The 17,318-nt window shown below is 34.3% G+C and overlaps 1 protein-coding gene across 2 annotated transcripts in view; it reads right to left on the reverse strand.

The window, feature by feature from the left end:
• LOC130645596 (uncharacterized) overlaps nt 1-17,318 on the reverse strand; it is a 63,397-nt gene that overhangs the window by 17,177 nt on the left and 28,902 nt on the right. The window contains exons 5-11 of one of the 2 annotated variants that reach the window (XM_057451638.1): nt 14,089-14,151; nt 13,624-13,740; nt 11,272-11,358; nt 10,627-11,118; nt 10,314-10,397; nt 2,867-3,226; nt 261-2,697 (exon numbers count right to left, since the gene is read on the reverse strand). In XM_057451638.1, the coding sequence (XP_057307621.1) occupies nt 261-2,697; nt 2,867-3,226; nt 10,314-10,397; nt 10,627-11,118; nt 11,272-11,358; nt 13,624-13,740; nt 14,089-14,151 (3,640 nt within the window). The remainder of the gene's footprint in view (nt 1-260; nt 2,698-2,866; nt 3,227-10,313; nt 10,398-10,626; nt 11,119-11,271; nt 11,359-13,623; nt 13,741-14,088; nt 14,152-17,318) is intronic. The other variant, XM_057451644.1, reaches the window with a different exon arrangement.

A 17,318-nucleotide genomic window follows, 5' to 3' on the forward strand; every position in this document is an offset into this window, starting at 1 on the left:
TTGACGCTAAAGTAGTGACATTGACGTCGGGCCGTGACGTCAGAAAATTTAGCATTTATGACAAACCTTTTTCGGCTACATAAAAGGAAAATGAACACATCCGCTTTGCCTGTGACAGACAGACACACACACTCTCCGTATTATTATGGGGATATAAAAAAAACTTATTCCTAAGGTCCTCAATGGCACTATTAACCTTTTCAAAAGGTCTTAAATCTGAGATCATGTCTTTAATTAACTCTATTCTGACAACAACATACCTGTATCATGTAACGTGTTTAAATTATCCGTTACGTCACCGCTTTTATTTTCTTTATTTTCAATGTCAACACTATGCGGTGTCTTCTTTCTGTCCACGTCTTTAAAATCTGCTGGCAAATTCAAAACAACTTCGCCATTCCATTTGTGGGAGCTTTTAGTAAAGGTTTTACCATTAGTCTGTTTCTTCTTTAGAACAGACTGGGCAGTAAGCACATGCTTAATTGGGTCTTCCGATAAAAAGACAATATCAGTGTTTGTGGTAGACGCAGGGTTTAACTTTACATTACTTTTTTTACCATTACTTTTTTCAACTTTTTCTATCTCCTCAGGTTCTGCCCTACTTTGCACATTCTTGCTTTTCTCTTTAATAGAGGATTTGTTACCCTTGTTAAATGATTTACGACTGCTTTGGTATGCCAGATGCTTTCGTTTGCTCTTTCCTTTTTTAATATTTTTCTGGGTTGTCGAGGTAACACTGAGACTACATCTCTGTCGATTCTTTTTTAGAAGGCTGTGGTTACCTAGCGATTTACGTTTTCTAAAGCGAAGACCAGCTCGTCGGGACGGTTCACTACTTGAAACAGTGTTCGGGAAGTCTTGTTTAGCTCCTTGAATTGGCGGCATTACATCTACATCGTCTACGAAATATAACTTTGCCCCTGACCCATGGATGTTTCGCATTGTTTCGACAGAATTTTCGTCTGTTTCCATAACAACAGATAGACGAAACGGGACTAAAATATCGCTCTCTGGGTTATTAGGGCTTACCTCAAGAACACTTCTATCTTTTATTTGTACATCTGAAGAGACACCACCTTTTCTTGTGGATCGAGACGTCTTCTTTTTATCTTCATTTACAATAAAAGAATTGTTGACGATAATACTCTCTTCAACTGCAGTTTCTAGTGGTTTTTTATTTAAACGCGACCGCGTCAATCGCGTTTTTAAGTCTCTAGTAGAGGGCTGCAACGCATCCTTTTTCGGTTTGTTATGCTGTCGTTTCAACTGCCTACTCTGTTTCTGTTCTACTGAACTTTCTAATGTTGGTATGACGCCTTTGTCAACAAAGGTCGCTTCGACATTATCCGAAGACTTTTCTAATTGACAATTTGATCTCAAGTTGCGTTTTACCTGACGCAAAGTGGTCTTGTTTTTGCTGTCCGTGTTTCTAGTAGCTACACTTGCAGATGTCTTTTCGTTTAATGGTAGCCGAGTTTGCACTTCGGAGGAAGATAGATCTTTGTTCAGCTGTTCCGCTTTCGCAACCAGAGGATTGCATGTTTTGGACGTTTTCGTAACACGTCTTGACTTCAATTTTCTTTCTAAGATGTTAGCATTATTAGCGGTATTGTTGGTGATGTTTTCGGAAAAAATCGATTGCTGTTGCTGTTGTTGTTCCGGCAGTGGCTGTTGTTGTTTCAGTTGTTTCCAATGTTGTTTTGATTGTCTTTGTTCTCCATTTGGTTGCTTTTGTTTCGTCTTTTGCTGTTGAGGAAGTGGTTGTTTCTGATCTTGATATTTTTGTTTTCTACGAACACAAGAACGAGTAGGGCGACCTCCTTTCTGCACTATTTCAATAACATCAGCCTTGTCAGTTTTAGACTCATCATCTTCTGAATGCTGTTCAGTTTTATCTAATAATTCTGAAACAGATTTCACTTTATCCTGCTTTCCAAGCAACGTTTTTATTAACAAACTCTGCTCTATGGACCTTTTACGGTGCAATGTCCTGTTACTAAAAGTCCGCTCTCTTTGTTTCAAAACGCATATACAATTCTGACATAGTACGTCTTCTACACCAAGAGACTCAACCCTTCCTGACATTTCTCTGCTACATTCTGCACATTCTCTTGAATCTTCTGCGTCTTCAGCACTCAAAGTGAACCCCTCTCGCGTTACGCTGATGTTTTCCTTCAACCCGTTGACGTTAACCTGTATCGAAACTCTCCTGTTCCTTTTATTTTTCATGAGAGTCGACAACGAAATCACATTATTTGAATTGATGTCTACTTCTTCAAATGATGATGGCGACCCTTTCATGGTTTGGACGTCAATTTTATTCAACGCAGCCGACCTTTTTATTTGATAAATTTTGCTTTGCTTTTCTGTTGCAGGATTGCGCAACGACTGTCGCTTGGTTTGGTGGCTGTGAAACGTGTACTTACAGTCTACCATAAATTTCCGTCGTTCTTTATACGACGTCGGCATTGCTATGCGCATCCGCTTTTTCTTTCTTTTTGGTTTCACGGGCGTCTTCCTTCTTCGACGTTCAATTTTTGCGTCCTGCTTAAGGCTCTTTAAACCATCATCTTCATTGTTAATCGGATTCACATCGGAAAGCACTTCAACTACAGACCCCTCCCTTGCTGGAGAAATGTGAAAATCAATATCACCAGATCCGTTTCGCAACTTTGCTAAGGATTGGCTTCGTTGTTCCTAAGACAAAAAAAAACTTTCGCAACAAAGAAAGGACAGTCGAAACGAAATTAAAAAAATATATACGCAGAAAAAGTGCCACATGACCCTGTAGGACACAAATGAAATTAAAAGGGTGCAACATTGTTCGAGACGGCATATAAATTAATTATAAAACAGGCAAACATACTTCCATATCTTGATACTTGTCAGCAATGTCAAGTGCTTCGATGTGTCCGCCAACAGCATCATTTGCTATAACGCTGTCAACAACATCATCCGTTGCTACAACGTTGTCAACATCATTTGTTTCATAAGGAGCTTTAGTGGTAACAACAGCCTGCGCTGTCAACATATCCTCTCCCGAAATTTCTAATGGTGCAGTGGAATCAACAATTTCAGCTGGTTCGAAATTCACGTTACCAAACGTTTTACAATCACCCTGCTCGTTCAGTTCGTTGTAACGTTGTTCAGCCTGCTCTAATAATTTCACATTGAATTTCTGTACAGCTGTGTTACTTCGCAACTGTCTTTGAGGAAAGGGTACGTTCTAGAAATAAATATTATGTTAGCAGTAGCTACCTGAAAAATCAATTAAATAGCCAGAAGACTGTGTCGCATAAGATCACGTAACTTTAAGAGTCCACAATAAAATACCGAACATAATATTTAACACTCTCCCACCAAATTTTTACAGGGATAATATTTAAAAACTTAAATATCAAACATTAAAAATATGCAAAAAATTTAAGTAGCAGACTTTCTTCATAGTTCTCCTAATTCAGCAGCTTCCCTTTGAGATCGCGAGTTTGTCTTCTTGAGGTTGTCATTCATTTTCGCATTTTTAATGTATACAATTAGAAGAATTTTGTTTACTTGTCTTCTTAAAGTCAAGGTTCGGGTTTGTACCAAGGCTTCTCTCACTTGATCATCACGTCCTTTATAGAACTCGGTTACAACCAATATCTTTGTCTAAATTCCCATAGAGTTTGTTTATGAGTGGAATGCTTTAAGTCCACGTGTCTATCGGTGACAAACAGTGGTGTAAGCGGGTGCGATTGGTCAAACATCGATTTCTTTGTTCGGCTCAGTAATAGTGCATTTGTTATTCTACCTCGGCATCTATTATACCACGTTGGTCTTTTCAAACAGAAAAATCTAACTTGTTTATATTAGTAGGGTTTGGATACAACGTTGATTAGCTTTAATCATCATCTCCTTCGCAGAGGTCAATTAAAGTGGTTGCAAGTTGTTTCAAATTGTTTACAAAGCGGTTGATCCATGCCGTGATTCTAACAACTCTATAGTTACTTATTTTTGAAACATCATTGAAATTGGGCAATTCAATAGAATTACTTAACAAGGTTGCAGGTTGCCTTTTGATCTCTTGAGAGATGATGGTATGACTTTATGTTCGTCAATTGAATAATTTACATAAAAGAGAAACTTAGGACCTGTCCACCAAAGTTTGCTATATAATAAATTGAGTTAGGTGATTTCTTTTACAGTTTTTGAATAAGCTGGATTTAGACTCACATTTTTTTATTCTCTTTCGTTCGGTTTTCCTTGAAACAATTTCTCCAAATTATCAACCAATTTTAAAAGGCAATGTTTGTTGAACTTTAAATTGTCTGGCAAATTAGGATAGTTTTTTTTTAAACAGTAGCAAAACTTTGTATCTGTTTTCAATAGCTTTAGAAATAGTGTCCACAAATTCATCATAGTAAGATTTTTCGTGTTTTACAATACCTATACTTTTTAATTCACAAAACTTTTGTAATTTATTTTCGAGAGATTGAACTCCATTATTTACATTACACTCAATATGTAGAATGTGTACTAGTTTGTTGGCGCTGTCTGGATCAATTAGTACCAAACCTTCCCCCGTCTCGATAACAACTTCTCCCTACGGTGAACATTTTACGTTTCCACCTTTATATGGGTCTTTGCGGTTTCTAGTAACAGCATTGATTGGTACTACACAATTTTCTTGAGCTCCAATTTTATCGTAAAATTAAGTTGAGGAGCCTGGACAAATCCTAAACCTTTTCCTCCAAGTTCCTACTAACACTTAACTCAAAGTCAATTGAAAGTCTCTCCATAATAATCATTGATAATAACAAACCAAAACTTCTTCCATCGTTCCCTAAACTTTCCAGAGGTCAAACGTGTTATTTCACGTCATCATATAGTTTGCAAATTTCTTAAACCATCTCTATCGTTTCAAATCTTCCTTTATTTAGCCAACACGTTCAAGTACGTGTTTATTATCATCTGGGTGTTTCCGTATTTTTCTTTAATAAGCTTGATCACATTTCTATAATTTTCACTTGTTAGAGGTGAACCAGAGTTAAGAACGTAAATAATTAAACTTTTCCATGTTGCTGATTTGTGTAGATAAAATGTGCTGCTGCATAAAAGGAGTCCATAAAAGTTTCCATTTAGTAAAATCTCCCATGAATTTAACAATTCAGAATTTCGGTAAACCAAGGAGGTTTAGGTAAACCTACATGGTTGATATCAGTTACTTAGTGCTCTTCTTTTCAATACTTTCACTTGCCTTCTTGGTTACCTTTTTATCTTCTTGCTTTTGTTCCAAGCTCAACGCATAACAATTGTCTAATTCTCTAACTGCTTGAGTTTCGTTGGTTAGTTCTTCACTGATTTATTTGTAGAGTGATATAACTTGTGTTAATTTCCTAGTAAAAATTTCTCCAGAGATAATTAAATCTTCTTCATTTCCGTCAAGGTATTGTAACTTCATTCATAGACACGATATATTTTATGCTGTTTAACATAACATGACGTTTCCTTGCTAGCTTTTTAAAATCAACCATTTTTACTTTCAAAAAAAAAAACACTGTAGAATTTCCACCTAACCAGCCTGGTGGACCATAAAAAATTAATTAGACTGCCAGAGGACTGTATTAGACAATGAGGGAAAATAACAATTTACTGTATAAAAATAAGATCATGTCACCTTAAGAGTCTGATAAAATACCGAACATAATATTTAAAGGGGAGTCAAAAATTATATTTTCATAATCAATAGTCAATAAAAAAAAAGAGATACCATAATTCTTTTCAAGTGAAACCCTCTTTTTTAGGAATTAATCTGTGTTAAACAAGCGTAAAAACACCTCCGTATATTGACCCCTTTACATTTTTACGAAGGCTGGATTGAGTTTGAATTATGACGTTTTATAGTTCAAAAAGCGAAGTTCGGTGTTGGGGATTAGGTGTAATCACATAAAGAAGTGTTTTGTCTATACATTATTATTATTTTAATATGCCAAACTGCTGCCATCGGCTGTACAAATCCAAGTAGCGATAATAAAAAGACAGAAAAGGATAAGGGGAGCGAGGTAAATAAGGAGGCAGAGAACGAAAAGCTAACAACGAAAGACGAAGATAATAATGAGTGAAAAAATCGGGTAGTCTCTTATAAGATTACCAGTGCGAAAAAATAAAGAGATTCGAAAAAAATGGCTACATAATATAAAGAGAAGTGGTACCTTGCCGAAAGACTCTGGATTATATATTTGTTCTCCACATTTTAAACCAGAATGCTTCGAAGTTTTGTTAGCTATGTTTGTTAGCTATGTTTCACCAAGCTGCAAAACATTTGTCTTTCTCGTATTTAGAAAAATTCAACACAATTTCATTTATTATAGCCATTTCCAAAACAAAACCATGTCAAAAATTATTATATTTCCTTCCCATGTTCGCATTTTCTTTCCCTAGCGCTGAATGTTTTTTTTTAACATTTTAAATTTTTTTAAGAACATGTGCTTTCGTAAGACGGGTGTAATAAATTTTTTGGGTCTTGTCTTCTACCGAGTGCATTGCATCGCCAATTAAATTATTGAGGGCAGACAGTGCAGTGGTTAGTACTGGTTTACAAAGACAAACAATTCCAAAAATTTCGGCTTCAGTTATACATTGTTTTTCTAAAAAGAAAAACCCTTAAAAATAACCCCTGTCTCAAGCGTTGATTTTTAAGCACACTTTCTTAAGGGGGATTTTCACGAAGCGAATTGAACAGCGAATTGTATCTGAGTATGCGCAGCTGGATGCAAAATCAAAACAAACAAAACTGCGCATGCTCAGATACAATTCGCCGTCGAATTCGCTGTTCAATTCGTGAAAATCCCCCTTTATTCGATTTGTAAAGCTGAATAGAATAAAACAACCACAGTTGTGTTTTTTGGTGATGTTGTTTTAGCAGTAGCAAATAATACTTAATAAAATATATGTGAAGGAGAGTTGAATGATTTGGAGATGAAACTCGTGTTAGGCAAAATACTTTGAGAGAAGTTTTGAGTCAGTTGTCATGCTCGTAGGCACATTTTTTTATTAACGGGAAGACTAATATTTAAAGGAAATATGTAGAGTTTTGTTATGGTTTTAAACACGAAAAAGAAAATTATGCCTGGCTAATTTTTTGTTTATTTTACCTTCGGAATGATTGTCAGGAATTTCATTTGTATCCCTGCAACACAAGCCTTTCACTGTACGACGCCATCGCTTTACAGTGACCACCGCATTGGTAGCAGATAATGTTGCCGATCCTAGAAACTTCTTCGTCTTCTTCATCATCACTTTCGGAACTACACGTTCGTAATTTATTCAGTTCTTCCAAAGAAAATTCTGGTTCGAAATTTAAGGGACTAAGAGTAGATAAATCAGGTATGTCATCATTCAAAGCTTGAATGGCTGCAAATTAGATCCATTGCTTACAAATTGAAACTGTATTTTCAAAAAAGTAATTTGGTACAGATTTGAAAAGAAGTATAGCTAGAAAAAAGTAGATTCTTTTAGCAAACTTTGTAGCCTGTGTTGTAACTCTTTCACGGGATGCAATGTTTTGAACTAAGAAACGTCATAATTGAGTTAGAACCCAGCTTTTTTGTTTTTGGACCTCCACTGAGTTCTCCCAAGAAAATCTTAAAGAAATAAAAAAAATGATAGCAAGAGGCTACCAATGAGTGCTAGAAACAAATAAAGGATTTACGACAAGGATTGCAAACACAGAGCCCCTATCCACTGGCATTGATAGTGCCGGTGGTAATCAAACAAAATCAAGTAATGAAATGTTATCTGACCATGATCCAACTGCAAATATTAATAGTGTTGACAGTAGTGAATATGATCCAGCAGATGATAATAATTAACTCGTCATCAAGTGATCAGTCGGTCTCAGAAAATTCACGCATTGTTACTTTCACACCGAAAGCTACATCAGCAGTACCAAAACTTATTGATAATAAAAGAAAACAACTTGAAAGAAAGTTGTCATCAGCTCAGTGTGATACGCTACTGTTGAGAGAAGCCAAAGAAGAAAGATCTGATCGTAAAGAGCTCCATGAGAAGATTAAAAATTCTAATGAGTGCTTTACAGCTGCACTAAAATAATATAAGTCAGGCTATGGTAGACGTCACAATTTTCACCATATAAATCCAAATTGTAATGTCGTCTCAAGCAACGCAACCCAAAACAACAACATAAGTCCTACCGATCTCAGTGGCAGCGGTTATTATCAATCATGAATGAGGGGATGATACGAAAATAAAACAATGTATGTGTATATATATATATATAGTTAAGACAGTGTTTCAGAAACAATTACATTGATGCAAGTTTATGTTCACGGACAATATATATACTAGCCGAAGTCCCTTGGAAGAATCCACTGAATCTCTCATCGAGTCCATATGATGGGTGCCAAATAAACACATAGAACACAGTAATTTGAATATTTAAAAGTCACAATTTGCATTATTCTATATCTATAACCGCTGAAACAAAACGTCCAAAAAAATAAGTATGTGCAGCAATAAAAAAAATAAAAATAAAAGAGAAAAAAAGCCCTGGGATTGAGGTCGCTTACAATCTGCATTATACAGAACATTTAAAAATATAAGCAGGTCCAACAACAACAAAAAAATAAAATAAAAATGGAAAAAGTCTAACACAATCGAAGGTAAATCTGCTAAAACTATATACTTGGTTTGCAATGTCAGTACACCAGGGAAAATAGTATACCAGACATAAGAAAAAATCGTTAAGTCACACAAAAAAGGTTATTGCAAAATTTCCACAACGTACAGTTTCTAATGCATCATACCAAATTAGCTATTTAGTCTATTGCATACAGCAATCCTCCCAATGCGAAAACGTGCCGTGCATGATAACAATGCAGTGTTTTTGAATTTAAGAATCGAATATATTTCAAACGGTAACGTAACAGATGTAAACATTGATTTAACTTTGTTTACATTAAGGTTTATTATAACAACATCAACCACTTTGTAGCGTTAAAAACATTAACAACGGAAAAATTACTTTTTACATTTTATATAAATTCTTCTGTCTTTGCGGTATTTTATAAGAATAGTGTTTTTTTTTCATTTCAGCCTTCATGTTCCTAACTTTCCCTGGTGTACTTGTCCATTGCTTTGGAGAGAAAAAGGTTCAGTTTGTGAGATATATACGCAATAAAAAAGTAAACTTCTAATTAAAATTGTGCATCATACAAATTTTTATATTAAAACAAACAATCAACCTTAGACATATTCCTGTGATATTCTGACCCATTATTTAGAGTATATTCTTACAAAAAAAATTCTTAACTTTCTTGACAAATACTATCCTCGTGGCCTAAAAATATATATAATGCCCCAATAAAATAAAGCTTGCTATATATTGCTATAGCTATTGGCAATTTTTTATATTTAAAACAAACAATCAAGGTTAGACATATTCTTAGAATATTCTGAACTTCTGATCCATTGTTTAAAGTATATATTCTTGGCATGTTTATGTCCTGAAAATATATGATGCCTTAATAAAATAAAGCTTGCTATAAGCCACTTATAGCACTGTTCCACTCGTCCTTGTTTAAACCATGTTAAAAGAGGAATTCGGTTTTTTCCTTTGCTCTTTCAATGCTTTCTGTTTTCTTATCCAACAGTTTCTTTTGCTTCCACCCAAAAGTGATGCCGTTAAAAGAGTTCCATAATGAGTGTATTGAAGTACTAAATTCATTAACAATGTATTGAGCTGCAGCAACACTATTGATGATGTTAAAAGAACCTGTTTATCCGCTTGAAATTTTATTAATTTTGTTTTGTTTGCGTTTCAAGGCGTTGTTATGCTTTAAATTGTTTTTAATTTGGCTGTTGTTTCGTGAAATCGTCCTGGCCTATTTTTTTCCATATAAAAGCGGGACCAAATCATCCCGGCAAACGTCCCGTCACAGCAAACTTCCTGTCCTGCCTCTCATATAAACAGCCCCTAATAGAACTGTTATCAATGAGGGTACTGCGTAGGGGTGCATTTAAAGCTTCCATTTGAGCTACGGAACAACCATCAACTAGACAACTGCCTAAGTTATCAATTCTAACCTCACTCTGAACGGTAAGCAGAAAAGATCGATTCACACTCTGGCATGACATAGCAGGGGTTAGAACCCAAAACTTTCTGCACCGAAAGCAAGCGGTCTACCACAAGATCACCAGTCGGTCCAAGCTGGTTCAAATGCTGCTTGTAACATTACAGAATTTCTTGGACATGCTAGAAAATTGCTGTTTTTAGGTACTTATGTATTTATTAACTGTTACCTAAAAATGCTCACCTGTATTAGTCTTTGACAGCATGACCGATTGGTGTCATTTGGATTGACAAAATCAAGTTCATATTCTTGATAATCCTCGTAAGTCTGAAAAGATGCACTGTTATTAAACTGTTATTAAATAACAGATATAAGAGTATTGGAAGAAAACATAATAGTATCAAACAGTGAGGGGAATCACTCTAGAAGGCATCAGTTTAAGTTTAAGAAGACAAAAGAAGAATTAACTCTTCAAATAATAATACAACTACTGGCAGGAAATTTCACATTTCTCAAAATGTGAGACAAAAATATTGGATTCCACTAAATTCCTCACCTTTTTAACAATTTGCATATCGATGCCAGTATCACTTGGATTAATAAATTCTGAATTGTTTTCGCTGGAATCCATAACAGAAATGCTGTTTGTCAACTCATGCAAATTACTTGTGCCTCTAGTCTTGTCAACAGTCATTTGACCTGACGAGAATAGTTGTTTTAATGCTGGCGGTGTTGATTGGTCTTTACTGTTTGAAGCTTGAATAACTTGGGACGATTTAGTGAAAGTACGATTTTGGTTTGTAATGTCATCATCAAAAGATGGGGTCTCAAGATTGTCAACAAAACAGGTTGCAGCGTCACTGTCCAGTGAAGTTGATTTTAAAAGTGACTCTGTACCCGTTCTTTCAACTCGATTGTGATATGAATTAAATGGTGTTTTGGGGACCACCATGGAATGAATGGTGGATGTATCGTTCATTGAAAGCTCGTCAAACACAGTAGTGTCGTTAATACTGATAAATGATGTTTGAATGGAAACGCAATTGTGCTGAAAAATAATGAAATGGTATTTATTCTAATTAAATTCTAATTAAGTATTAATATTTAAAATGATAGCTCAAAAATGTTTTAGGGAATAAGCAAAATAATAAAGAACATAGACCTAAACAATGTAAAATATTCCAGATACGCTAAAACATACCTCTGGTGATTTAATAAACGTGTCCACAAAACTGCTTGTTGTTTCAGAGAATAATGAAAAACTCGTTTGGACTCCATCTTTAATCAACTAGGAAAAAAAGAAAATTATTATTATTAGTTATTATGAGGATACAATTAAAAGCTATTTTTACTCAAATTTATTTAGGAAAAATTAATAAAAACCTATCCTAAATGAACAAAATATTATGAAGACACAACGCAGGTTTATTTTAATTCAGAATTTGAAAGTATATGTCCTAGATTAGTGGAAAAATGAGAATATAACATGTCTTCGTTTTATCTGTTAGGGTACCTAGTGGATTCCTTAAATCAATTTACTTTGCCTCGTCTACTTATTTAGGGTGCAACCAAAAAAAGCTGGGCAAAATTTGCATATCATTACTTTTACCTGTCTTTAGTGCTGTTGTATCCAAACCTTTTTTTTAAGTTTTTACGTTATTCCAAAGATAGTACTTTGCAATATAAAAGGCCCCAAAAATTATCCAAAAAATAGTGTTTTTTGGCTTTTTTACCAGTCCATAGGTAGTTGCGCCATTATGGTCACATGAATTTTCTTTCAAATTCAATAGTCCACATCATATACTAACAAAAAGTCAGAAAAGAAACTTATGGGACAATCAAGGCACAAAATTTGCTTTTTTTTACTCAAGTGAAACTACAACATATCAGAAAATAAAGAAAAGAAAAAATTACTATCAGCACCTGCCCCATTCCAGAAAAAAATGTTTTAAAACTGGGTTTCTAAAGATATGTAAAAACTTGTCAGTTAAGCAACCGAGAATTATACCGTATTTTCCGGTATATAACTCGCGAGTAATAAGTTCATTTTTATGACTTCCACCGTTGGTGCGGGTTATAATGTGGTGCGGGTTATGTGATAAGTTTAATATTTTCTGTCATTTATTGTGAAATTTAAAGTTTATACATTCAATGAAGAAAATAGTACCAACGGGATAAAATGCGTACATTAATATAACTGCACGCGCGATCCTATATCTACGTAATCTTAATTCAACTACGTGATTTAATTTTTTTCACACAGTGAAATTGCTTTAACTTTCTATTGCTTGCCAGTGCTAATATTACGAGCTCTCTCTGAAACACAATTCTTGAGATCATTTTTCTTTTGTGTTGAATGTAATTCTAATCTATTTATATCTTTGCAATCACATTGAGATGATTTGCTTCTGGTAATAGAGCGATATAGCAGGTATCATTTTTAGTTTTAATTGACACATATTTTACAACCTAGTATTGACACATATTTTACAACCTTAAAAATATTGAAAACGTAAAAATTTAAGTATAGATCATAATTTTCTTTTTTTATCTTCGCTACCTTCGAGCAACAGGTGGCCATTGAAAATATCAAAAATAAATATAAAATACAATTAATAAGACACACGCAACTATCTCCTCCTCATTGCCGCCATTCATTTTATCATGCACATTGTGATTGCTGAGATATAAATAGATAACAAAATTCTATAAACAGTAGAAAAGAACGTTCCATACATCGCTGTTTCAGACAATCCGTGATAATTATTATGTTGTTTATTTTTATGCAAAAAAAAACTTAAATATACATAAAAAACAGAGTTTTTACTTTAGGTTTATAACCTGATAGCGTGGTTTTTCTTTTTTATTTGTTGGTTTGTTCAATCACAGAAAGAGTTATTATTGGCTGAAACTAATGTCTATTAATAAAAAGAAAACAGCATTGTGTGATTCAGTACTGTCAGCATTAGCAGAAGATCGACTTGTCAAAGTAATTTTAATTTATTATTATTTCAGCAATCGGAGACAAGGAAGTTAAGACTGAGAGAGTCGCTAGTTCAGACACTCGGTTCTCGTGTTTGGGGCTCACGAGTTTAAACGTTCCCCACTTGTCTCCAGCATAAAAAAAATAGAGAACACACGCACATGTTTTAAAATGATTAGGGTAAGTAAAAAAATTTTTCTTAACATGATGCGGGTTATGCAAAGGTGCGGATAAGTAAAACACATTAATTGAAATTTTTTGTGGGTTATACGAAGGCGCGGACTATCTGATAGCATCTAGTTTATAACTTCCTAAAAAAGCTGAGCTGCTGGTTATATGATGTGCGGGTTATATACCAGAAAATACGGTACTTGTATAATCTGAAAAATAACCTTAAAAACAGTTTTTTATTCCCACATTATGTGCTGTCGGGATGAAATTTTGTAAAATTTAAATTTAACATTTAGCAACTTCGAGGTGGAAATCAAAATTTTGTCCTTAAGCAAGCAGATTAAAATTAAAAAAATGTATTGCAGTTTATATAATTCAATTAAAATTAAAAATTCATACTTCTTTAGTGAAGGTACTACCAAGTTTCAACTGATCTTTTTTTCTTTTTACAACTCCCACACTTTGTTGCTTTTTTACAGCAGACTGCTTTATCTTGCTCAGAACACTTTCTAAATTCTGTAGGGAAGGATTTTCGTGCAAGAACATGCTGAATCTCAAAATACTCCCAATAATTTTACTTTACTCGTAAGAAAAGAATTGCTTTTAGAATAAGCTGTGTCTACATTCGATTACTGCAGGTCATATCCGGACACTTTGAAGCTACTTTATAAAGCACAACATTTTAAAATTACTTAAAATTACAGATAAGATGCAGAAAAAATTAAGGTTTAATCCTCATTAAGTGACAGAAAGCACTTCAACGTAAAATTAGGAGAGCAGCTATGCATTGTTTTCACACGTTTAGCTTGAACCACATTAAAACACAAATCAAAACTACAAATCAAAATTAGCATAGACAATTACCTGTAACTTTGACTTATTTAGTTTTTCTCCATGAAGGCTTTCATTAATTGCTTCAATTGACTTCTATTAGGAAGCAGAAGAAAATAAATTAACACAAATCTACACAGAACAAGATTTTTTAGGATCATTTTGCATTTGGGTGTGTAGAAATAAACAAACATAGAGTAGTCAGCCGCATTTTCTTATAAAATGTGGCATTTTTAGGTACTATGTAAAAATAATTTCATTTTTTTTTGGCAAATATAAACGCATGAGCATATGAACATGCTATCCTGTGTCTCTCCTATAAAAAAGCCTCCTAATTTGCCTTTATTTGTAGTAGTATTTGATGAAGTGCTGCATGATTGGGGCAGGCCATTTCGTAGGAATTTAGGTAGGGATGCAATGAATACCACATCTCAATAATTTTTCTGGTGCTGTGTGCTAGCGCTATGTGCGATGTTAAAAATTAAAGTTCATGGTCGGGAGTTTAAACCCATGTTCGAAAAATCTTGAGAGAAGTCATTAATTAAACTTTGTAACTACTTTACAATATTTAATGCAAATTAAATTACAAAAAGTTGAACAGCAGCTAATAATAATATTTATATCTCGCTTGCGAGGATAGTATTACTTTCCAACTCCTAACTAACTACATCTGAAATGGGTGATTTCAACGTCGTCATCAACCTCTTTTTAATCAAATTTTTTTATTAGATTAACCTGCCTTCGGGGATTCAAACCCACGACCTGTGAATTCACGTTAAGACGCCTTAGCCAACTGAGCTATCACGCCTTGAGTATAATCGTTTAATTTGTCACACATTTTCATTTGTAAAACCTGTTCGATGGCTGGCAAATTATGCTGGTGAATGCAAAATAATTTATTTATGCAAAATACAAAAGTTTTTGGAATTTTTTTTATCTGTTGCTTTTTTTGTGCCGATCTTGAAACACTGATGAAAATAATGTAGAGTCATGTGCTTTGACAAACTGTTAAAAGGAGATATAACCATAGAGCTTTAAGGCTGCTCATGAAAATATAAATCTATATGATCACACGCTTTATGATGCAATGAATGGTTACATAGATTATTTGGTGCCTAAAGCTTTTAAAATGACGTTATCAACTCGTCCGTTTGGAAAGTCTTACTATTTAGTGAGAATGCTGTACCTTCAATAATAAATTTCTGCTGCGGTTTGATTTAGATCAGCACTATATGTGTAACATGGGAGTGGCAAATTTAACACTTGTTTAAACATTATTTCAAATTCATTGTTTTTTAAAGAAAAGAAGAGATTTGTAAAGAGATTTTCATAAATAATCCATGCGGAAATTAATCCACAAGTGTTAAATTAATATGCATAAAAAGTAGTTCTGCATCTAACCAATTATGTTCTAACTGTTGTTCTGATTTCTTATTAATTCTGTTATATCAAACTGATTTCTTTGCTGCGTGCTATGCAAGACACAACGTAGGGGTATACTTTATTATTTTGTAAACAGAAAACTTAAAAATGGTTGGTCGTTGTGCTCGTGTTAGGATTTTCATAAAGCGGTCGTTGCAAATGTGAATTTAATTTGACTTATTGATGATAAGTTGTTAAACTTATTGTAGAGTTGATCGCACATTTTTTTGTTTCTTTTTAATTTAAAACAAACGAACACTCTGGGACAAAAAACTCCTGTTTGCCAGCTTGATCAGGCAATCCACAGAAGCTTGGACTGCTAAAACTAAAACTGTAAATACAAACATTGCTACACCACTAGCAGTATTAAAAGAATGTTTTTTAACATAAGTTGCAAAGTAATTCCAGATGTTGGGATGCTGCGTATAAAAGTATGGGTACTACTTCTCTCTGCTGCAGAAATTGTTTCCTAGCGTTTTACATTTCTGATTGATTTTTCCAACTTAAACTGAACGTGCCTTTGGAAATGTTATTAGAATAAAATTTATTGTCCAGCAAACGTAGATTATAAAAGATAACAAATCAATACATACTTTCTAATAGTGTGACTCTCCACAATGAATGACAGGCTGTATTTCACGTTAACAAAAATTTTTTCCTCAAAAAATTATTCTTTTAAAAAAATCGGTCTTAGGCCCCATTTGGATGCTCTGAACTATTTCAACTGTAATTTTCCTCAAAAAATTATTCTTATGGCTAATAAACGCATAACACAAATGTTGATGTCAATGTTTCATAGATGTAACAACAAGATAGTGTTGATATTGCGATTTGTGTTAATTCTGTTGTTATCTTTCAGTAACCAATACAATAGTATTAGAGACTGGTGAAGCCTTCAAGTTACCTCATCAAGGTAAGAATCATTTAACAATGGTAGCAGAGTTAAAAGGTACAGATCAACTGGCCTGGTATTTATGATCATTGTGCGAGTGACATTTGAGTTGAAAGAAAGCAATTGAGGGCACACACCCGGATGTGTTCCTTGAGGTAAGAGAGATAACTTTCCCTTTTGTTGGCTATTTGTTGACACGTGTGTGTGCAAACCAATTGGTGAAGTGGTTTGTGAACAATGGCAACAACAACATTGAAGGCTCCACCAGCGTTTAAAGAGGATGATGACTATAGCAGTTGGAAGAACGATTTGGAGATCTGGCAGATGTTTACAGAACTACCAAAGAAAAAGCAAGGTCCAGCTGTATACCTGTCACTGACTGGTCGGGCACGGGAGGCAGTACGCGACCTGACACCTGCAGAAGTGGGATCAGATGATGGTTTGGACAAGATTATATCTAAGCTAGATTCAATATATTTGAAAGATGAAAGCACAAGAGCATTTATTGCTTTTAAAGAGTTTTATGACTATAAAAGGAATAGTGGAGACAAATTTCCTGATTTTATTGTGCAGTTTGAGAAGCTTTACAATAAGATATCCAAATATGATATGGCATTGCCTGAAGCTGTCAGGGCATATTTTCTTCTCACAGCTGCGAATATGTCTGAAGAAAATGAAAAACTGGCTCGTACAACTTGTGCAGAACTCAAGTATAAGAATATGAAGGACACAATCATGAAGATATTTGGAGAACTGAACACAGCAGAAGACGCTGCACATTTGGGGCTCTTCCTGTGAAACAAGAATGCTTATATGGAAATCTTCATGCTGATACCAAGGACAGCTTGTCAAGGAATACACGTTCAAGAATGAATCCTGTTGATAAGGATGGGAAACTCATGAGGTGCCATGAATGTGATTCAACAAGACATTTTGCTAATAAATGTCC

Source organism: Hydractinia symbiolongicarpus, chromosome 1 (genome assembly GCF_029227915.1).
Source record: "Hydractinia symbiolongicarpus strain clone_291-10 chromosome 1, HSymV2.1, whole genome shotgun sequence".
In the NCBI taxonomy this organism is placed as follows: Eukaryota; Metazoa; Cnidaria; class Hydrozoa; order Anthoathecata; family Hydractiniidae; genus Hydractinia; species Hydractinia symbiolongicarpus.